This window comes from Typopeltis vanoorti, chromosome 25 (assembly GCF_054136105.1).
Source record: "Typopeltis vanoorti isolate ZY-2024b chromosome 25, IOZ_Tvanoo_1.0, whole genome shotgun sequence".
NCBI lineage: Eukaryota > Metazoa > Arthropoda > Arachnida > Uropygi > Thelyphonidae > Typopeltis > Typopeltis vanoorti.
In genome coordinates this window covers 25838164-25862683 of record NC_143573.1, presented here as the reverse complement: position 1 = coordinate 25862683, position 24520 = coordinate 25838164, and the positions used below count along the sequence as shown (strand labels likewise).

Genomic DNA, 24520 nt, shown 5'->3' with positions numbered 1-24520 from the left:
TATTAGCCAGAAAATAAGTAATTGAAAGAAAAGAATGTCAGAAATCAGAAATCATTTCTGTTTTGTGTGTGTGTGTTAAACAAATTGTTTCTGATATTTCTTCTTATGGATAATACAATAGTTACATGCAGTAAATGACTTCAAACTTTTTTTTTTTACATTAATTATCTCTCATTTTGTCTTGGCATTAACAATAAAATACACATTTTAAAGACTAGAAATGGAAAAATATGTTGTATACATTTAATTTTATATATCTGTATACTTTTTGTTAGCAACAATTCCTTTTTTGTTGCAAGTGAGACATAGTTACAAACATGAATTAAATCAAGTTAGTTGTTCTTCTGAGGATTATCACACCTTTGTAATGGAGCAAATGGCATAAAATTGTTCTGATCAACATCTATATACATGTTGTGGCTGGTAAGGAGGTTATAACCTTCCACCTCATTTAATAGTAATCTTTTAAGTAGCATGCAATAAAGTGGAGTTTTACCTAAGACCATTAGAGATTTCAGCCATTTAAAAACCAAGTAGCAACATTATCATACACTAAATCTCACTCAAAGTGAACTTGCTAGTGTACACATCATTGGAATGTCACAGCCAAATCTCCATAACATTAGTCTTTTCTAAAATAAATTCATTATAGCAAACTTGCTATAAAGAAGCTATTTAGTTAGTTCCTTCAGTTGATTTGTTGAGCATCGGTTTATCACCATTTGGTTTTGGATTATAGTGTGTAAGAACTATTGTGTATTTTTTATTCATGCACTGTGAAATATTAAAGTTATATAAAATGTTGAAAAGGTAATAAATAGAAGATAATTGAGAATTTCTTACTTGAATTATTTGAATGTGATTTCATTGAATCTTATAGGTTCTGCATATGGTTCGCAATGCCAAATTAGTAGGACAGTCTATTATTGCTTATCTTCAGAAAAAGGGTTATCCAGAAGTAGCACTTCACTTTGTTAAAGATGAAAGAACCCGTTTTGCTCTGGCTTTGGAATGTGGGAATATAGAGGTAACACTATGTGTGTGTGAGAGAAAGATGTAGGTTATAAATGTGATTGACTGTTTATAGAAGATTATTAATTTCCCTGAATATCTGTTCTCAGTTATTCATTCTAGTCAGATATGCTGTTCTAATTTTTAATCTGTTCTCTAGATTGTTTTTCTTCTAATTTTCAAGAGCTTTCACTACAAAAGTGAAAAATTCTCTTAATCAGCATTACTGAAGTCTAAAATAGAAGCATTTGTTCATTTATTGATATTAGTTGTGGTGTTTATCACGTATTGCTGAAAAGGTAGTATGAATGAAAATATTGGACTATGAATAATTTAAACTTGAACATAGTTTTCTTGTAGTGTATTGCAAATTGCTGGATGTAATCCTTATTGCCTCATTTCCTATGTACTGAAAGTACTGACTAATTTGAAGCCTAGGAGGATTGGGAATGATCACTTTAAATTAAACTAAATCAAAGTATGATCCTTGGCTTATGTATGCAGCTTATAAACACATACTTACGATGGTCATCCCATTAATATGTTCACCAAATACCTGCTCACTCCTGCAACCCATGGAGCAGGGTGTTGCTACTGTCATATTATTTAAGTTCAGGCTGTTGCTGCTGTTGAGGATGAGAAACCCTCATACATTTTTGGAAGGAATTTAATATCTTGGAGGTGACACAGATTATATGAATGGTGTTTGAGCATATGTTTTCAGCAGCTTCTTCCAAACACCATTCATACAATATGCTGTCACCTCACTCTATGCTGCATCTGCAAGATATTAAATTCCTTCAAAAGTCTCTGGTTTATATCTATAAGATTTGACAAAGCCTTACAAAAGATTGATAACAAGATAGTTTTGCTAGCTAAGGAGTTGAGTTGGAAGCTGTGAAAGAAGCTCTCTCAAACAAAGACATTACAGAGATATAAACATAGAAATTGCAGTAAGAGAAAAAGCAGAACAAGAAGGAAAAGTCAAGTATTCAAAATAGTTGACAGTGAAAAATTGGCATAGCCTGTGTTAATTAGGTAGTTCAGTTATTTGAGGAAATTGGGGATATTTAACAGAATAGACCAAATTATGTAAACTGAAATTGCTTGCTACAGAGAAATTTATGCAGAAAAGGAAAGGAAACCTGTACAGACTAAATGGAACATAATGTACAAATTTTTAAAGAAGCCCAATTAATAACAGAGTAATTAATAAAGCCAAAGGCTTGAAGAATTACTCTTGCTGCATGTGTTTTTATCTGATTATTTTAGTGGTAAGTGCACAGAGCTGTACACTCAGGTTTCATTAGAGTGCAGTACTCTATCCAGAAATTTTATGTTATAATTTTTACATCGTATTAACTCAATGTTAACAGAAAAAACACACCTACACATTTTAGCATTCGGATATGTTGAGTGTTAACATAACTTACGATTCATATAGTGATTTCCAATTCACAATAGGATTGCAGAACAGAAACTTATCGTAAATTAAGAAGTGAGTGCCGATTCTTGATATAATAAAACTTCAACAAATGGCTGAACCATTTGTTAAAAAGTTTTATTATATAGTTATAATCTTCTCATTTAATGTAAATATGTTTTACCCTAACTTTACAGGTTCTACCCAGACCTGTGTATTCAATGTTTCACTATGCTGCATACTTGAAAACTAATTTTTCTTTTTTATGTTTTAATTAACAGTGTGTGTGTGTGTGTGTGTGTGTGTGTGTGTGTGTGTGTGTGTGTCAACACAACATATGGAATAAAATTGTTTATTAAAAAGATTAGTGACCCTACTACTAATTCACATGCACATTCATAACCCTTAAACATTGGGTCTTCTAAAATACAATTTATCTGCAAAAGCAGTAGCTAACTTATTGCAGTCAGAGACTCAAACTTAACGGAAAACTTGGCCAACCTTGTTCTAGAAAGTCAGTACACATGTTCTTCATCAATCCTTAACTTCTCTAAGAGAAATAGCATCAACAAATTTCCTTGCATACAATCACACAAAAAACTGCACAACTCATATCTGTATCTTCAATTACTTCACTGTAAGCATCTTAAGCTTATTTTAAAAGCAGATATTAAAAACATGAGTAGTTTCTCATAAACTTCAACTATTCAGCACTGAAACAGAACTATTTTGGAACATCCTGCATTTTTACTTGGAACTGTAATTTCACAAACACACAGAATAGTTTCTTATCTAATTTTCAATTAAAAAGGAAGAAACCAAAAATTATAACAGTGAGGCAAAATTTCTCGATGGGATCTTGAATAATAAGGAATCCACAAAAAACTAGTCATTCCTTATATTTTTCTTTTATTTCTTAAAAGAAATTATTCACAACACTCTCTTTTCTCTTTATATCTGTTTTATTAATTTTTTTAATGTCTCTGTATGTATTCCCTCTGTGTCCATTAGCTATTCATTTCATACACTCATTCACATTTCATACATTCATTCACAGTACAGTATACACTGTATTCTCTGATTTGTGTGAGTGCATGAATGATGTCACAACAGCTGGGTATCACAGATAGCAGAGGGAAGTTTTTTTTTTTCAGTAATGATGGATTGGATGAGTTTGTTGGTAGTGCAGTGTTTCTTTTCCACTGGATGATTATTTCATGCTTTCAGTATTAAAAATAAATAAAATAAATCCTACAGGTATTTTAATTTCAATGATTGGATTCAACTTACCTTTGTAGAGTGCAAGAGCATATACCTTATTTTCATATACACGTGTATTTTTCTGATGATGACCTCAATACAAGCGTCAAAACATCAATTGTTATTATATTAATGATAAGTATTATTAATACAATAACAACATGTGTGTGTTGTGTCCCTAAATTTGTAAATATGAATTAATTCCAATGATATAAGAAATTGCTTACATCTTGCTAATTCTTGATGTTGCTGTTAAATAGGAAAATAATTCCATTAGTGACCTAAACCATGAGGCACAGTTAAGCTTAACAGCCCTGCTAGTCAACTACTAACAGCAAACTACAAGATATTTTTCATGCATCAGAATATCATTTTAACAAACATAATTTTATCAACATAATGGTATTTTTATACATCTGTTATTTCAGTTTTAATTAACTAAACAAACAATTTCTTTACATAGGTCCCTTCTTAACATAAAAAAAAGTGTGTGTGTGTGTGTGTATATATATATATACATGGTAACATGAAATATATATTCCTTTATTATTGGTTTACTATTGCAACATTAAAATAAAAATAATAATTTTTGTCTTTTAGTATCTGGTCTTAAATAGTACTTACTAAAGATTTGTCTATCTCTGCCTTGAAGATATAGAGCTAATTGAGATGAACTTTCATTTTCTAAGTGATCAACATTTCCATCAACTGATTTTGATGCCTCATGATTTTTCACTTTGCTAGCACCAGAACTAAAATTTCTAAGTTCCCTTTTTTCAGATATCAGCTGCCGAGTTCTTTGATAAAATGTATCAAAATCTTGTTCTGATAATGTCTCAATTCCACAAGCATTTTTCATTAGTAAACCTTTTCTGATTAGGCACATTCAATCTTGATTTTAATGAATTTAATGTAGTCAAGAGTTTCTGTGTAACACCATTATCTTCAAGAGAAACAACTTGTCTTGAACATCTAGGTATTACAAACTTTTGACTATGTTAAATTCACACAATGTTGAACCTTTGAATTTAATAAATTCTTCAGTAGTTGATACTCCATGCAAAGTACTTTTTTGATACTGTAGCATTCATTTCTGTTATCACATCAGATGTCTTTCAGTGTTAGGAATCATTTACAGTGTGATATAAGGGATTTAGACAAAAATGTAAAATTAAGAGAGAGATTTTCATTTAGGAGATATTAGTAATGAATGCCATTGTTGCAATTTTCCTTCCAGATTTCCGTCTTTCTCTTCCTAATGAGCTTTTGGTGTCTCAGGTAATTAATAGTACATCTTTTCTAGTGATCTTGAGAGAAGAATTCTTATCACTTCATAGATATGCATGTAATTATGAGTCTGGTGTAATTTCACTTGATGAAAAATGACACCACAGTTGTCTAGTTTATAAGACAGTGTTCAAACACTGTTTTGCTTGTTATATAGTTTCTCTCTCAGTATTATTGACAATTTTCATCATCTCTTATGAAAATAGGCAATAATATTGCCTATTTTCATATGCAATTTGTTACAGCAGTTATTCAGTTTAGTTAAGGAATCTAATGATGTGTACTGCATTTATTTAGTATCATGATGTAATTTGCATAAAGAGCTCAGATTAACCACTCCAGTTTTTATAGCAGGTTTAATGCCACTTTCCCTCATAATGTGATTCATATAGATGAATAATAACAGCAGTGATTTTATCTGATTTTACATCAAACCATATTCTTGGTCTCCTATGACTGATTGTAACTTCTGACTAACAATCAGATATAGGCTATGTATTGCGTGGTATAATTTTCTGTTTGCACCATAAACTGAACAGTTTTTGTCATGTGCTTTATCCAAATATACCAATCTTAAATACAGATTGTTGTATTCCCATGATTTCTTAACTATTTGTCTTGAAATGAAAATCTGATCCTGACATCCTCTTTTTATTATGAATCTAGCTTGTCCAATTTTCTTGCTCAAGTTTTCCTTTTAACAATTTTTCTTTGTCTTGTCTCAAGCATACTTGTATAAATCTTATATGGAACACTCAATTATTCTTCTGTAATTTTCACATAATTTTATTTTCCTCAGTGGACTTTTTTTTCTCCCTTGTATCTTTTCTCTGTGTAAATTTGTGCATATCTTCGTGTTGGAACATGGTCTCACTGATGACTAGTCCATGTCCTGAAAAGAAATTCAGCAGACATTTTTAACATTGTTATTAGCTTTACACTTTTTTCCATATTTTTCTGAAACATTTCTGTATGCCTGGGATTCGTTTACTATCCTGCTAATTAGTTTCCAACAAGGGCCAGCATTTCCATTTTGCCATCTTCCTTTTTCTAATGCTGCAAAAAAAATTCCTACTTCTTCTTTAAGAGAACCTTCTTTGGGACCTAGGTACAAATAAGTTTTATTGTTGAATCCTCCTTTTGAAATTGGCCCACATAACCACTTGAAACTGTTTGCCAATCAAATAGTTTATTTTTGTGTTGTTGAACACCAGCAGTACTCCAAACTTTTCTTGATCACTACTGCACAAATATAATATCCTGTATTTATTATTTAGCAGGATCTCACCTGTTTATTTTCTTTTTTTCTCAGTAACACCGATGTCCACGATTGATATACTTCTCTCGTTTCAGTTGACACTTATGTTGATGGAGCTACATATCTTTAATTCCCTGACTTTTTCACTGTTCGCCCTGTTCCCTGAAAGCAGCAGGGTTTTGTTTAACCAGACCACACCCTGGATGACATTACTAAACTACATAGTGTAACCTTTTGTTACACTACGAGGGTGTTCCGAAAAGTTCTCAGCCTAACAATGAAAAAACAAATTTATAATTTCAAAATTATTTTTATTTTTCAACATAATCTCCCTTAAGACTAATACATTTAGTCCAGCGATGCTCCAGTGCCATTATCCTGTCCCTGTAGTGGTTTTCAGTAAGATCTGCAAAATATTCCTCTACAGCTACATATCACCTCTTGATTCGAAGAAAAATGCTGATGAGGAAGAGTTTTGGTTTTGGAAAGAGAGATAGAAGTCAGAGGGAGCCGAATCTGGGGAATAGGGTGGATGTTCCAACAATACATAGTGTAGATCCCTTAATTTTCCCATGACCAAAACACTTTTGTGGGCTAGTGCATTGTCCTGATGAAAGATGATTTTTTCTTTTGCAAACTGAGTCTTTTCTCAGGAATTTTTTCGTCTAGTCTGGTTAAAAGATCGGAATAGTATTGTAAAATTTTATCTCTTATTTATTTCAATATGTATTGTATTCTTAATTACACTTATGTTGCACTTGTATCTGTGCCCTTAGTAAAATCCTTCTCTAGTAAGACTTTATTTTCTTAACTTCTATATTTCTCTTGGCCGATCTTTACATATAAGAACGATGCTAGTGGTTTGGGGGAGGACAAAGGGAATTCTAATGGCCAATACCAATTCCTTTGTCTCAACACTGGTTCTAATTCCTTTTTCAGATTCAGGGAAAATTTATTTTTTCCGCTGCACCACCCTGAATCCTAGATTATCAAAGAGTGTAGAATCAAGGAACCAGAACTCAGTTTAGCATGCAATCTTACTTCACTATAAATTACTATTTCAGTCGTAGCCTCTCTATAAATTAATCTCCTGCTGTGGTCCGTATTTAATGAGAAAGTGCAATAGAGAAGAAAATCAAGCAAATCATCAGTTATACTTAAAAAACAAAGCATATAATTAAATCGAAACATCTTACACATTATGGTTCTACACAGAATTAAGTAATCTGTTATTTCTAAGGAATAAGTGTTAATTATTCAATTCTCTATCTCTATCATAGTATGCACAACAAAGAACTTCATACATAGTTAACAAATTCTACTTAATAGATCCAACTCATTCTCCAATACTAAGGACGTTTGTTAATTGAATAGTAAGATAACTCCACGTGCTCTCACACTATTTCATTTACAAAATTCTCAAGATTTCTTTATCGTTAAAAGAAACAATCTCTAGGCTCCATGTGCTCTCGCACTAATTCATTCAAAAAGTTCACATAATTACTCTATCATTAAAAGAAACAATCTCTAGAGTCCTTCCTAAAGTTACAGACATTCTTCTTATTACACATTTACTAAAAAAAGAACATAGACTGTACGTTACCAACTGCTGGGGAATCGTTTGGCCACATCACATATCTCGTCTGGACAATCACTTTTGACTCCAAGTTCATTCTGCTTTTTTTCTGAGGCATTCTTCAAGATTTCAAGCTGTACTTATCTCTGCCGCCTAAATTAGATAGACGTTGTTCTCTGGTGAACTGGCTTAACATCGCAATGATATTTCCGTAAGCATCGGTGACTATCTTCTGCTGAGCTGATTGCCGACCGGTAAACTTTCGGGAATTTCACAGCATAGTTCCTCAGTCATTGTCTCAAATCCACGTCGAAAACGGGGAACTAAAAGTTGCCATGAGGAGGTTCCACACACAATAGCATAACCACAGGAAGGCACGAGATCCCGAGTGAAAAGAGAGTGTTTCTAGGCGCTACACGACTTTTTAATTGCACGCCACACGTTCACCTCTATGTCACCCATAACTCAGCGCCACACCTGGAATTCTAGCGTGATCTACAGAGTGTATGAGTGTGGGGGGGGGGGGGGGGAGCTAGCGTGCTTACCAAAAGGATGCATGTGTTTTAGATTCCAGCTACTTTTACTAAATCGGATTATCCATTCTCCCAGCAATTTATAAGTACTTACACAAGAGCAGTAAGGGTTAAGCATTTAAGCACTTTGCAATACTTTACATTATAACATAATTCAATGAAAAAGTCTGTTTAATATTTTAATAATCCTATTAAAAATCTACTAATATTTTAGTACATTACAACAATTTAGCATATCTGATATATCAATAATTGATTCAAAAATGCAAGCCCATGTTAAGTCTGTAGGAAACGTGAAATAATTTAATTTTAGTTTCATTCAGAACTTAACAGTATTCCCCAGTATTGTTTTATCTTCTTCAAGATAATTAATAAACAAAATGCCTTTAGCATCCCAACAGATGCCATGATCTTTCCTGTTGATGGAACCGATTTTGTCTTCTTTGGTGCTGAACAACCGACTTCTGTCCACTGTTTTGACTGCTGTTTGGATTCTGGTGTGTAGTGGTGAATCCAAGTCTCATCCATAGTAATAAATCGATGCACAAAATCAGTTTTATTCTTGTTAAAATGCTCCAGCACTGTTCAGAGATTTTCATGCGAGTGCGTTTTTGATATATTGTGAGCAAGTGCAGTACCTGTCTTGCGCAAAGCTTTTTCATTTGCAATTCTTCATTCAAAATGTATCCTACACATTCTTTTGAAATGCCTATAGTCTCGGCAGTTTCATGCATTTGACTTGCCAGTCATCCAATACCATATCGTGCACTTGATCAATGATTTCTGGTGTGGTTACACTTTTTGGACGTCCTTCACGTGGATCATCTTCAAGGCTGGTACAGCCACGTTTAGCCTCGGCAGCCCATTTCTTAATTGTCGAAAATGAAGGAGAAGAGTGCCCATAAACTTTTATGAACTTCAAATGAATTTCTTTTGGTATTAAACCTTTTACAAAGAGTTTTATAACTTCATGATACTCAGTTTTATCAATTTCAAGGGATACAGACAATTTTGCTTCAGACAGCTGTATAAAACAAATTACTTGATAGAATGACTTGCAATTTCTTATGACAGATGTACCAACTTAGAAAAAAAAACCTTGCTGATAGTGTTGCCATCAATGTTCGAGGCCGAGAACGTTTCAGACTACTCTCATATGTAGTTTATGAGCCATTCATACAGGTTGCTGTTATAGCAAATCAGCAGTAGAAATGAGGGAGCAATCAAAGATGGTTTGATATCAAAGCAGGATTGTACACCATTACCACTGTTATTTTATAAACCATACAATCCACATTAAGGAAAGTGGTATTAAACCTGACATTCAAACTCACGTGGTATTATTCTCTTAAATAAAGCTTCTTCTGTCTTAGTCTTTAACCAAATTAAATATTTACTATGATAGTCACAATTTGCAATGAAAATCAGCAACAAAAGACTAACACTGTTAACATAGATAAGAAAACTATGTTCTGCCTTAGTGAATCTGTAAAATGAGTTACACATTTTAGCCATTTAGATTTATTTTTTATTGAAGACAGCAAATTAAATATGGAAATAGATAACAGAATAAGTAGGGGTGGTATGATCAGAAGAAGCTAGCTGAATAAATTTATATGATACGAGAGACAAATGAGCCATAACATGAAGTTAGCAGTGTACAAGACAGTATTGAAATCAGTTTTAGCTTAAGGATCTAAGGGTTGTTGTTAGAAATAAAACAGTTATCAAGATTGGAAACTGCAGTTATGAAAGTTTTAAGTACAATTAGGGATGATCCATATTAAACATAAAGAGATAGAAAAGAACATGATTTTTGGATTCAAGAATGTGTAAGCAGAGCTAATATAACCTGTGTACTCACCTTAGGTAAGTGATGTTACCTTAATTTTGGTAAGCATCAATAATTTTATTACTAATAATAATTATCAATCTTCTAAGACCAATGGTTAATTCCATCAGCAGTCCCACCTTTAAAAAAAAAAAAAAAAAAAAAAAAAAACCCTACATTCTTGTCCAATCAGATACAAAATTCACTCTTTCTGATATCATGGTAAGTTTTGATATTACTTCCTTTTACAAAGTTTCATTTCCTGACACTTAGGAAATTTTACCTCCTAGAAGATCACTTCAGACAAATAGAAGGAATTGCTATTAATTCCTGTTTACTCCCAGTTTAGCAAATTTGTAAATATTGGAAGAAAAAACCTTAAGTATAATTCCAGACCTCTAGATCCATTTTGTTCATGCCATCTGGAAATGTATCAAGAATTCCAATTCTTTCTTCAAATGAACTTTTCTCTGCAAAAAGAAACAAAAAACATTATACTTTCTAGATTTCTGCCTCAAAGGCAAAAAGGAGACAGTTATCTCTCTCTCTATGTTTGTCTATCGAAAACTGAATGTTATATAAATCTAACATCTGCTCCTTCTCAACCTCAAAATTTGCTCTTCACAAGAAATTCTCTTACAAGAAACAAACTATCAAGCTGAAGGAGGAGATGAATTCATTAATTTCAATTCCTTATGTAAAAAGGCACTTCTGAATGTTGAAAGTTTTTCCACTTGGTTATACTATAAATTAAAGATGCCAAGAAATTACATTCTTGGTTTAATCCTTTATCCAAGTGTAATTTCTTGGCATCTTTAATTTATAGTATGACCAAGTGGAAAAACTTTCAACATTCAGAACTTCACAACTTTGCATTATGGAATACTAAGGCAAGTGATGTGAAGTTATTAGCCTCTATATATGAGTTGTCTAGTTGTGAAATTACTTCACATGCAAACTTTGTTTACTTACACTTGGATAAAGGATTAAACCAAGGATATAATTTCTTGGCATCTTCAATTCACTGCACTTCTGAATGTGTTACAAATTCTCAAGAAATTTCATTTTGCTGAAACATTTAAATCCATTAACTATATCCATTGGCTACTATTTTCCCCTAAAGACAAGGTCTCTCTCTCTCTCTCCTTTGCTGCTACCTGGTGTATATTATATCACATGTTCTTGCAGCTTATTTTATTTCTTCCAAAGAAGCAGATTAATTGAAAATATATTTCTGAGCATCAAAGTTATATTCAATCGATTAACTTCCTCAATCTATCAAGGCCAAACATGGGATTTACACCAACTAAATGGTTCATTTAAACATTCGCAAAATTTGTAAAGTTGGAATCTGTAACTATATTAAATATATAATTTTATTAGTTCCCAGTAATGTTATAGTTTTAAACATAGCATTGCATGTGACTACATGAATGAGATTTCCATTGTTAGTGCATTTTTTTTTTAAATTTATTTTTATTTTTTATTAACTCTTGTATTCTGATTTCTGTTCTGCACAAAAGATGTTTCATGAGTTGTAAAATCAATAAAAACTTTAGTAAAATTAATTTGCTAAAATTTTACTAAGGTTTATGTGTTTCCTTATATTGAACTTCTTATTATGTTGTCTCTTAAAACATTTGTAAGTCATTTTTACATAGATTAATTTCACTAACTTAGAATGCTTAGATATTTCTGTTGTATACATGTAGAAACAAAAAAAAGAAAAAAAAAGGCAGGGTGGGGAGTCAATTCATAAATGAAAAAAATTTTGTATTGCAGGTTGCTTTGGATGCTGCTAGAACACTAGATGATAAGAATTGCTGGGAAAAATTAGGCGAGGCTGCTTTATTGCAGGGTAATCACCAGGTAGGTATTATATCAAACATAAATTCATGCAGTTGAGAAACCTAAAGAAAAATCGATTTTTTTTTCATTGTTTTATCAGTTTTTAATTGTTTATTTATAAATCGCAAATATATCTGAAGAAAATTCTTAGGGGATAGTATAAAAAGACCATAATTTTAAATCATCATCATCAAATTCCTGCCATGTAACCTCAAGGGGTGTACAGGATATGATAGTACTACATGAAAAAAAATTACATCATTACGAACTTCCTATCTACAATTTTCCTCCAAATCAGTCTTTTACTTGTCAAGACTCCAACATTATCAGATCTTATATTTCTATCGTCTAAGGCGCTTTGTACCGTGTCAATCCACCTATATCTTGGTCTTCTTCTGGGTCGTTTTCCTGCCAACCTGGCAGAGAACACTTGTTTTGCTAATCTTTCTTCGTCCATTCTGTTTAAGTGACCATACCACCTGAGATTAGCTCGGCTAACGCATTCCTAGATGCTGGCAATGTCAAGTTCTTTCCTAATATCCTCATTTTTAATATGATATTGCCATCTGTTCACGCCTCTAATCTTTCTCAGGACTCTCATATCTGCGGTCTCTAGTCTTTGATCAAGTGTTTTACTTCTGACCCAGCTCTCAGATCCATAAGTTAAAACTGGTTTGAACACTGTCTTGTATACAGCTAATTTAGTGTTCCGACTAATTTCTCTCTTATCCCATATGAATTTATTCAATTGACAGTCTACCACACTAGATTTGTTGATTTGTTGATTCGTAAAGTGTCTATTTCTATATTGAATTTACCATCTTCAGTAAAAATCGTGCCTAAATAGCTGAAATGTTTTACTTGTTTCACAGGTTCTCCATTCACAACACAGTTGACATTTTCAATGATTCTGCCTATTTTCATTGTCTTTGTCTTTTTATTGCTGACCTTCATACCATATCTATTACAACAGCTATTCAATTTAGTCAGAGAATCTTGTAGCGGATTTATTTAGAAGTATAACGTCATGCGCATAAAGCAAAGAGCTAACATTAACATCTCCAATTTTGATATCATGTTTAATACCACTTTCCTTCATAATGTGATCCATATAGATAATGAATAACAGAGGGGATAATGTACTTCCTTCAATTCTAACTGCTGACTTACAACTCAAATAATGACTAAGTATTGCTTGATATAATGACCCATTGACACCATATAATTGCAGCGTATTGAATAGCTTCTCTCTTGGCACCTTGTCATATGCCTTTTCCAAATCGACAAAACTTAAATACAGATCTTTGTCATATACCCATGCTTTCTCGACTATTTGTCGTAAAGTGAAGATCTGATCCTGACAGCCTCTATTTGGCCTGAATCCAGCTTGTTCTTCACCAAGCTTTTCTTCCATAATTCTTCTCAATCGTTTCTCAAGTATACTTGCATAGATCTTGCCAGGAACAGTCAGTAGGGATATACCTCTGTAATTCTCACATTCAGTTTTATTTCCCTTTTTATATATGGGTACTATTGAGAGCTCTACTCCAATCATCGGGAATTCGTCCCTCTGTCCAGGCTTTCTGAACTATGCAGTGCAGCCACTGTAAGACTTTTATACCTCCATACTTGAGCATTTCTGGTCGAATATCATCTACTTCTGCTGCCTTTCCACATTTCAACCCTTTGATGGCTTTTTCTACTTCAAGTATGGATATGTATTCCTGACTGCATGCCTGGTCATTGTTTTTTACCACTGTGCTTTCACCACTGCTTGTTTTATTTAACAGTGTTTCAAAGTAATTACTCCATACTTCAAGGATATCTTTTTCTCCCATTTTCACATTTATCATCTCTAACTCCTTTTACAGCACTCTTTCCTCCATTCCTAAGCTTCTTCAACAACCTCCAGAATAATTTGCTGCCTTCTTGATATTTATTTTCTATATTCTTGCCAAAGTCCTCCCATGACTTTTGTTCAGCTAGTTTTACACAGTGTTTAGCATTCTTGCATTTGTCTCTATATTCTCTAAGAGCACAAGCTGACTTATTTGACAGCAACTTTTGATATGCTTTCTTCTTTTCCTTCACTGCCTCTTTAACTTCCTGTGTCCACCAGGGAGTTCTGATTTTTTTTATCCTTGCAGACAACCTCACCACATGCCTCTCTGGCAGAATCAATTAATGTTTTCTTCAGAGTTTGCCACTGAATCTCCAAGGTTTGATTCCTGTTCTCAAACTCTTTCATTTTCTTTTCAATAATCTTTCTGTATTTTAGTCTACAGTTCACATCTGAGAGCTGCTCAACTTTTATTCGCTTTAAAACGTCTTACATGTTATTCTTTTCAATATGAAATTCAATTTTATCCTGCTCAAGACTAAATAGTGATCACTTCCAATTTCAAATCCTCTGTACACTCTGGTGTCCTGCACCAGGGAGAAAACATCACTATCAACAATAACATAGTCCATGAGACTTTTCTTATTCCTAGCCTCTTCTTTCCATGTGAATTTGTGCACATTTTTATGTTGGAACATGGTGTTAGTAATAACCAGTCTATGTTTTGAGTAGAAATCCAACAGATATTTGCCATTATTATTAGCTTTGCTCTTTTCTCCAAATTTTCCCAAAATATTTTTGTATGTCTCACAATCATTTCCTACTCTGCTATTTAGATCCCCAACAAGGACCAACTTTTCCTTTTTCATTGTGTCAGTTGCTTTTTCTAAAGCATCAAAAAATTCCTCCACTTCTACCTTAGTAGAACCATAGCCACAAATAAGTCTCATTGTCCAGTTCCCCATTCTCATATTTGCCCACATTACTCTTCTTGAGACTGACTGCCAATCAAGAAGATTAGCCTTGTATTTTGTGTCGAATACTATAGCTACTCCTTCTTTTCCTTGATTGTCATTGCCTGAATATAACATTTTGTATTTATTGATCAGAAAGATCTCACCAGTTTTGGTCTTTTTTGTTTCAGTCACCCCTATTATGTCGATCTGGTACTTATCTAATTCCTCAGCTAGCTCCATTTCTTTGCCATTCAGGCTTCTTACGTTGATAGTACCAATCTTGAACTCTGGTGATTTTGAGTTGGGGTTTGTTTTCAGATTTGTTCCAGTAGCTGACTTTTCGCTGTTCACCCTGGTTCCCTGGCGAAAACAACGGGGGCATTTAAGCGGGCGACGCCCCAGCTGGCATGAATTTTTGTCATGTTGTACCATCATTTTTTATTTTGGTTTAACCAATAAGAATACAATTTGGTCGGCTAAATCCCAAATTGCCAGCCCATCCTCGTTCGTTCAGTATCCAAGTAGATATCCAACAGGGTGCACCACGAGAAGGTGAGGATTGGACATTAGGTCAGAAGCCCTAGTCGGTTCTCTGCATTCCTTTAAAGGCTATGTGGAGGTCTCTTCTCAGTTATACAGCTTTGACCCTTAAGCACCCCAAATTTTTTTTTTTTTTTTTTAATTTTAAATCATCATATAAATATTTCCAGTGTACAGAGGATTTGAAATTGGAAGTGATTACCATTTAGCCTTGAGCAGAATAAAATTGAATTTCATATTGAAAGAAGAACATGTAAGAAAGTGTTAAAGCAAATAAAAGTTGAGCAGGTCTCAAATGTGAACTGTAGACTAAAATACACAAATATTATTGAAGAAAAAATGAAGGAGTTTGAGAACAGGAACCAAACTTTGCAGATTCAGTGGCAAACCCTGAACAAGACACTGATTCAGCCAAGGAGGCATGTGGTGAGGTTCTTTGTGAGGATAAAAAAAATCAGAACTCCATGGTGGACATAGGAAGCTGAAGAGGCAGTGAAGGAAAAGAAGAAAGCATATCAAAAGTTCCTGTCAAATAAGTCAGCTTGTGCTCTTAGAGAATACAGAGACAAATGCAAGAAAGCTAAACACTGTGTAAAACTGGCTAAACAAAAGTCGTGGGAGGACTTTGGGAAGAACATAGAAAATAAATATCAAGAAGGCAGCAAATTATTCTGGAGGTTGTTGAAGAAGCTCAGAAATGGGGGAAAGAGTGTTCTAAAAGGAGTTAGAGATGATAAAGGTGACATGAAAATGGGAGAAAAAGATATCATTGAAGTATAGAGTAATTACTTTGAAAAATTGCTAAATGAAACAAGCAGTGATAACACAGTGGTAAAAAAACACTCAATAAGCATGCAGTCAGGAATATATGTCCATATTTGAAGTAGAAAAAGCCATTAAAAGCCTGAAATGTGGAAAGGCAGCAGGAATAGATGATATTCAACCAGAAATGCTCAAGTATAGAGGTATAAAAGTCTTACAGTGACTGCACTGCATAGTTCAGAAGTCCTGGACACAGGTACAAATTCCAGATGATTGAAGTAGAGTTCTTATAGTATCCATATATAAAAAGGGCAATAAAACTGAATGTGAGAATTACAGAAGCATTTCATTACTGAGTGTTCCTGGTAAGATATATGCAAGTATACTTGAGAAACGGTTGAGAAGGATTGTGGAAGAGAAGCTTGGTGAAGAACAAGCTACTTTAAGGCCAAATAGAGGCTGTCAGGATCAGATTTTCACTTTATGACAAATAGTTGAGAAATCATGGGAATGTAACAGAGATCTATATTTAAGTTTTGTAGATGTGAAAAGGCATATGACAAGATGCCAAGAGAGAAGCTATTCAAAATGTTACAGTTATATGGTGTCAATGGGGCATTATATCAAGCAATACTTAGTCTTTATTTGAGTTGTGAGTCAGCAGTTAGAATTGAAGGAAGTACAGGAAGATGGTTTAATGTTAAATCTGGTGTGAGACAAGGATGTACATTATCCCCTCTGTTATTCATTATCTATATGGATCACATTATGAAGGAATGTGGTATTAAACCTGATATCAAAATTGGAGATATTAATGTCAGCTCTTTGCTTTATGCGGATGATGTTATACTTCTAAATAAATCCGCTACAAGTCTGCAAGATTCTCTGACTAAATTGAATAGCTGTTGTAATAGATATGGTATGAAGGTCAGCAATAAAAAGACAAAGACAATGAAAATAGGCAGAAACATTGAAAATATCAACTGCATTGTGAATGGAGAACTTATAAAACAAGTAAAACATTTCAGCTACTTTGGTGTGATTTTTAGTGAAGATGGTAAATTAAATATAGAAATAGACAACAGAATCAAGAAAGCTGGTATGGTAGGAAGTCAACTGAATAAATTTATATGGAATAAGAGAGAAATTAGCCAAAACACTATAAATTAGCAGTATAGAAGACAGTGTTCAAACCAATTTTAACTTATGGACCTGAGAGCTGGGTTAGAAGTAAAACACTTGGCCAAAGACTAGAGACTGCAGATATGAGAGTCCTGAGAAAGATTAGCAGTATGAACAAATGGTATCAATGGCAATATCATATTAAAAACGAGGATATTAGGAAAGAACTTGACATTGTCAGCATCCAGGAATGCGTTAGTAGAGCTAATCTCACTTAAATAGAATGGGTGAGGAAAAATTAGCAAAACAAGTGTTCTCTTCCAGGTTGGCAGGAAAACGACCCAGAGGAAGACCAAGATATAGGTTGATTGATACAGTAAAAAGTGCCTTAGAAGACAGAAATATAAGACTTGATAATATTGGAGTCTTGACAGGTAACAGACTGATTTGGAGGAAAATTGTAGATAGGAAATTAGTAATGATGTAAATTTTTCATGTAGTTCTATCATATCATGTACACCCCTTGAGGGTATATATCAGGAATTTGATGATGATAAATATTTCCATAACTATAGTTTGAAGATCCTATCATCCAAAAAATGAATTATCTGTAATTTCTAGTTTTACTAGCAAGTGCTATTCAAGCTTTTTTTTTAGCTCTGAATTCTGATTGTACTTTTTTTTTTTTTTGTTCACAGCAATTTCCATAATATTATTATTATTTATGATGTGTGCCAGCCAGTTTCTGAAAGTCATTGGTATATTGAAAAAATTTTGTGTAAATAATATTGCTTCTCTCAGTTAATTAGAATTAATCACCTTAGTATTGTAAATATAGTGTACAATATGAACGTCTTCCCTTTATTAGCATAGAGTTTTTTTCTCTGTGCATTCGAAGAGATGCATTCACTGTAGACAGTATTTGCTGTTCTGTGTTATTGTATAACTTAGTTTGCTATGCATATCTTCATGTGCACAACAAAATCAACCAGTAGTGACTTCATTTTTTGTATTATTAGGATATAGATCAGTGTTTCTCAAAGTGTGGTACACGTACCCCCGGGGGTACACAAAAGATTGTTAGGGGGTACATGGCAATTTTCGGCTATGCATAATTAAAGGAGTCATATTTTTCAACAAACAGTGCAATTAGAGACAATTGGGATAAAACAGCACTAACTAATGAATCACATAACCTCTCCAACAGAAACTGCTCTATAGACCAAGCACAACCATATGTTGCCGGTGGAACATATGGTTTTGCTTGACACCACCCCCGTTGTTAACGCGTTAAAACTAAGAAATATATAGTGAATGTGGTTCAGATATTATGGAATTCAGTCGAAGGGAATTAGCATTTCAACTCAACTGTTGAAATGCTAATTTGTCTTTGGTTTGCGCGATCTTTTGTTAATACCGCACCAATTATATGCAGTTCTTCTCTGCTCTACGTATCTCAAGTCTTGTAAATTACTGGTAATTTTTGCTTGAAATAATGGGAAAGAAGATGACACTATTTGGGTAGATGACTTTGATGATGCACACAAAGAAACTGTTCTCGATGCCAAAAGTAATTCCTGCACGTATCTCGCAACACGATTTTTTAGCTTTAATTTTGGGATTTATTGATTTATTTAAAGATTGGATTTATAAAATCCCCAAAAGAGAGCAATATAGCAAATACAAGTAGCTGTAAGCAACAAGAAAATGTTGATATTGCATATAGATCAAATGAAATTGATGAGTGTGTTGCCTGACATCTCTAGAGCAGTGGTCTCCAAAGTGTGGTACGCATACCCCAGGGGTTACGCAAGTCGATACGTGGGAATACGTCAAAAAAAGTTTTATATTGATAGGAAAAAAATAAGTAATTAATTAAAGATAAAGAATATTACTTTCTTTCACCAATTAAACATATATCTAATATAGACAAAGATGTTATAAAGATCTTGTAAACTTAAATTTGCGAATAGCGCACATTGGGCGACTTTGCGCACATAATCGTTCATGGCAAAGCTCTCGTGTTTTTTAAAACTAGGGAGTAAATCTCTCTTACTTCTTATTATTGCCATTGTTTGTAGAGCATCCTAGTGTTGATAAGCCCAACTAGAGAGGAAAATTGCTTAGTTATCCTGCTATCTACAGATGACACCACAGTTGTATTAATTATTTGACTATTAGTAGTACGTTTAATGATTTTTTAGTATATATTGTTTTTGTGCTTACTTTTACACTAGAAATAGTGAATTAATATTATCAAAATTGTTTACATTTTTTAAAAGTGTTTGATATTATCAATAGTAACTGAATTATATATAAATTTTACAAATTAACCCTCAGAAAATGGATAAATGGTTAAAAAAATTTTCTCCAAAGAAACCGCGAATTGAAGACGAACAACAAGGAAAAGATAGGATTGATTCTTCTATTCAAACAAGTTCGTTATCAGTTAAATTAAGTGATAAAAACATTAATCTGAAACTTAACAAAACCTTGCCCAAGAAAGTTCGATATTATCAAGAAGACTACTTTAAATGGGGATTTACATCAATGATAGTCAACAATGAACCTCGTCCTACATGTGTATTGTGTCATGAGACACTATGTAATATAAGTATGAAACCATCATTATTAGTAAGACACTTAAAAACTGAACATCCTGAACATGAACACAAATCTTTACAATTCTTTGAACGATGTTTGAAGACATGTAATTCTCAATCCAACAACTTAAAACAAAATTAACGATAACTATTTGGAGGCATCTCTTGAGGTTGCATTCTTAATTGCGAAAGACCAAAAGCCACACACCATTGGGGAAACACTTGTACTCCCAACCGTCATAAAAATGATAGAAATAATCCATGGAAAAGAATATGCAGATAAACTAAAATGTTATTCCATCAGCAAATACTATTGGTAGATGTATAGAAATCGTTGCAGATAATTTAAAGAAACAACGTATCACAGTATCAGAAGCCATCAAACCAAATTTCAAGAAATTATGAAAGAAATGCAAGGTCATTATTCACATTAAATATTGTAATAAATATGTTTGTAAGCTGTTAATAATAAAAATAATGTGTAAAAATATCTCATCATCATCATCATCAAATTCCTGACATGTACCCTTAAGGGGTGTACAGGATATGATAGTACTAATGGAAAAATTTACATCATTACTAACTTACTATCTACAATTTTCCTCCAAATCAGTCTGTTACTTGTCAAGACTCCAACATTATCAGATCTTATATTTCTATCATCTAAGGTACTTTGTACAGTATCAATCCACCTATATCTTAGTCTTCCTCTAGGTCGTTTTCCTGCCAACCTTGCAGAGAACACTTGTTTTGCTAATCTTTCCTTGCCCGTTCTATTTAAGTGACCATACCACCTGCTAACGCATTCCTGGATGCTGACAATGTCAAGTTCTTTCCTAATGTCCTCGTTTTTAATATGATATTGCCATTGATACCATCTATTCACACCTCTGATCTTTCTCAGGACTCTCATATCTGCAGTCTCTAGTCTTTGGACAAGTGTTTTACTTCTGACCCAGCTCTCAGATAAATAAGTTAAAACTGGTTTGAACACTGTCTTGTATAACAGCTAATTTATAGTGTTTTTGGCTAATTTCTCTCTTATTCCATATGAATTTATTCAATTGACTTCCTACCATACCAGCTTTGTTGACTGTTGTCCATTTCCATATTTAATTTACCATCTTCACTAAAAATCGTGCCTAAGTAGCTGAAATGTTTTACTTGTTCTATAAGTTCTCCATTCACAATGCAGTTGATATTTTCAATGCTTCTGCCTATTTTCATTGTCTTTGTCTTGTTATTGCTGACCTTCATATCTATTACAGCAGTTATCAATTTAGTCAGGGAGTCTTGCAGACTTGTAGTGGATTTATTTAGAAGTATAACATCATCCACATAAAGCAAAGAGCTGACATTAACATCTCCAATTTTGATATCATGTTTAATACCACTTTCCTTCATAATGTGATCCATATAGATAATGAATAACAGAGGGCATAATGTACGTCCTTGTCTCACACCAGATTTTTACATTAAACCATCTTCCTGTACTTCCTTCAATTCTAACTAACTGCTGACTCAAATAAAGACTAAGTATTGCTTGATATAATTTCCCATTGACACCATATAACTGTAGCGTATTGAATAACTTCTCTCTTGGCACTTTGTCATATGCCTTTTCCAGATCGACAAAACTTAAATACAGATCTTTGTTATATTCCCATGCTTTCTCAACTATTTGTTGTAAAGTGAAGATCTGCTCCTGATAGACTCTATTTGGCCTGAATCCAGCTTGTTCTTTACCAAGCTTTTCTTCCACAATTCTTCTCTACCATTTCTCAAGTATGCTTGCATAAATCTTGCCAGGAACACTCAGTAGGAAAATACCTCTGTAATTCTGACATTCAGTTTTATTTCCATTTTTATATATGGGTACTATGACAGCTCTACTCCAATCATTGGGAATTCGTCCCTCTGTCCAGGCATTTTGAACTATGCAGGGCAGCCACTGTAAGAATTTTGTACCACCATACTTCAGCATTTCTGGTCAAATATTATGTACTCCTGCTGCCTTTCCACATTTCAAGACTTTGATGGCTTTTTTTTACTTCAAGTATGGATATGTATTCCTGACTGCATGCCTGGTCAGTGTTTTTTACCACTGTGCTGTCATCACTGCTTGTTTCATTTAGCAAAGTCCTATCATGACTTTTATTTAGCCAGTTTTACACAATGTTTAGCTTTCTTACATTTGTCTCTGTATTCTCTAAGAACACAAACTGACTTATTCGCCAGGAACTTTTGATATGCTTTCTTCTTTTCCTTCACTGCCTCTTTAACTTCCTGTGTCCACCATGGAGTTCTGATTTTTCTATCCTTGCAGACAACCTCACCGCATGCCTCTCTGACTGATTCAATTAGTGTTTTCTTCAAGGTTTGGTTCCTGTTCTCAAACTCTTTCATTTTTTCTTTCAATAATCTTTGTATATTTTAGTCTATGGTTCACATCTGAGAGCTGCTCAACTTTTATTCACTTTAAAACTTTCTTACATATTATTCTTTTCAATATGACATTCAGTTTTATCCTACTTAAGATAAATAGTGATCACTTCCAATTTCAAATCCTGTGTACACTCTTGATAGTGATGTTTTCTCCTGCACCAGGAAGAAAACATCACTATCAACAATAACATAGTCAGTGAGACTTTTCTTATTCCTTGCCTCTTCTCTCCATGTGAATTTGTGCACATTTTTATGTTGGAACATGGTGTTAGGAATAACCAGTCCATGTCCTGAGCAGAAATCCAACAGGTATTTGCCTTTATTATTAGCTTTGCTCTTTTCTCCAAATTTTCCCAAAATATTTTTGTATGTCTAACAATCATTTCCTACTCTGCCATTCAGATCCCCATAAAGGACCAACTTTTCCTTTTTCATTGTGTCAGTTGCTTTTTCTAAAGCATCAAAAAATTCCTCCACTTCTACCTTAGTAGAACCTTCTGTGTGACCATAGGCACAAATAAGTCTCACTGTCCAGTTCCCCATTCTCATATTTGCCCACATTACTCTACTTGAGACTGACTGCCATTCAAGAAGATTAGCCTCGTATTTTGTGTTGAATACTATGGCTACTCTTCTTTTCCTTGATTATCATTGCCTGAATATAACATTTCGTATTTATTGCTCAGAAAGATCTCACCAGTTTTTGTCTTTTTTGTTTCAATCACCCCTATTATGTCGATCTGGTACTTATCTAATTCCTCAGCTAGCTCCATTTCTTTGCCATTCAGGCTTCTTATGTTGATAGTACCGATCTTTAACTCTGGTGTTGTTGACCTGCGGTGTGCTTTCAGGTTTCTTCTAGTAGCTGACTTTTTGTTGTTCGCCTTAGTTCCCTGGCGAAAACAAGGGGGGGCCTTGTGTAACCAGGCAACGCCCCAGCTGGCATGAAATTTTGTCATGTTGTACCATCATTTTGTATATTGGTTTAAGCTAATAAGAATACAATTTGGTCGGCTAAATCCCAAATTGCCAGCCCATCCTCGTTCGTTCACTATCCAGATAGATACCCAACAGGGTGCACCACGAAAAAGTGAGGATTGGACATTAGGTCAGAAGCCCTGGTCGGTTCTCCACATTCCTTTGAAGGCTATGTGGAGGTCTCCTCTCAGTTATACAGCTTTGACCCTTAAGCACCCTAAGGGATTCTTATGGGTGAAAGTATCAAGGGGTCAAAGTAAAAATATGTAGTGTTTTTAATTATTATATGATGATACAAGGCATATTTCCTCTTTATAATACTTATTACAATAGATTTTTGCTCAATCAATTGGGGACACACGCTATTTATTTTTTCTGTCTTGGGGGTACGCGATCAAAAAAGTTTGGAGACCACTGCTCTAGAGAACCAAAATTTAAAAATAAATCATAATTTTTGTTTACATGAACATATAAATTCAAATAAGATAAATGTTTAATTTTAATTAATATTTTAAATTAATTTATTACTTTTAATTAATTTGTTAATTGATTTTTTATTGATTAATTAATTAGGGGATACTTGGTAGTAATGAAAATTTAAGAAGGGGTATACGGGTATCTGAAGTTTGAGAAACAATGATATAGATGATTTTAAAACTTAACTTTAATTCATCAGGAAATTGAAAGCTTTGAGATTGGTGCAACAATTGAATTTTCTGAAGAATTAGATTGATATTTTGTTTTATCGTTAGAAGATTTTGCTTTCTTATTATTTGGATTGGGAAAACCTACATCCTTTAATATTCCATTTAAATCATCTCCTAAAATACTAAACTATCATTTGTTAATAGGTATGATCTTAACCTATCAAAATGCACAATTAGCCTTTTGTCTGAATTCTTTATATCTTTTATTTTAAAATTTAAGTGAGACAACTGTTCTAATATCCTTTAAGGATCTGATATCTTTTAACCTAATTTACCACCCTTTCTAAAATCTCCATCAAAGACTAACTTTCATTTTTTGTTGTGTTAGCTGCTTTATCTAATGCCTTAAAAATTCTTCTACTTCTTCCTTAGTAGAACCTTTTGCAGGACCACAATGCACAAATAAGTTTCATTGTCCAGTTCCTTATTCTGATATTTGCTCACATCACTCTATTTGATATTTCCTGCCATTCAAGAAAATTATTCTCATATTTGGTGTTGAATACTATATCTCCTCCTTCATTGCCTGAATATAACAAC

The 24520-nt window shown here is 33.5% G+C and overlaps 1 protein-coding gene across 1 annotated transcript in view; it reads left to right on the top strand.

The window, feature by feature from the left end:
- The window catches only part of alphaCOP (coatomer subunit alpha), a 190318-nt gene that overhangs the window by 145850 nt on the left and 19948 nt on the right, over positions 1-24520 (top strand). Inside the window, exons 9-10 of the mRNA XM_090414738.1 lie at positions 881-1027; positions 11962-12048. Coding sequence (XP_090270864.1) covers positions 881-1027; positions 11962-12048 — 234 coding nt within the window. The remainder of the gene's footprint in view (positions 1-880; positions 1028-11961; positions 12049-24520) is intronic.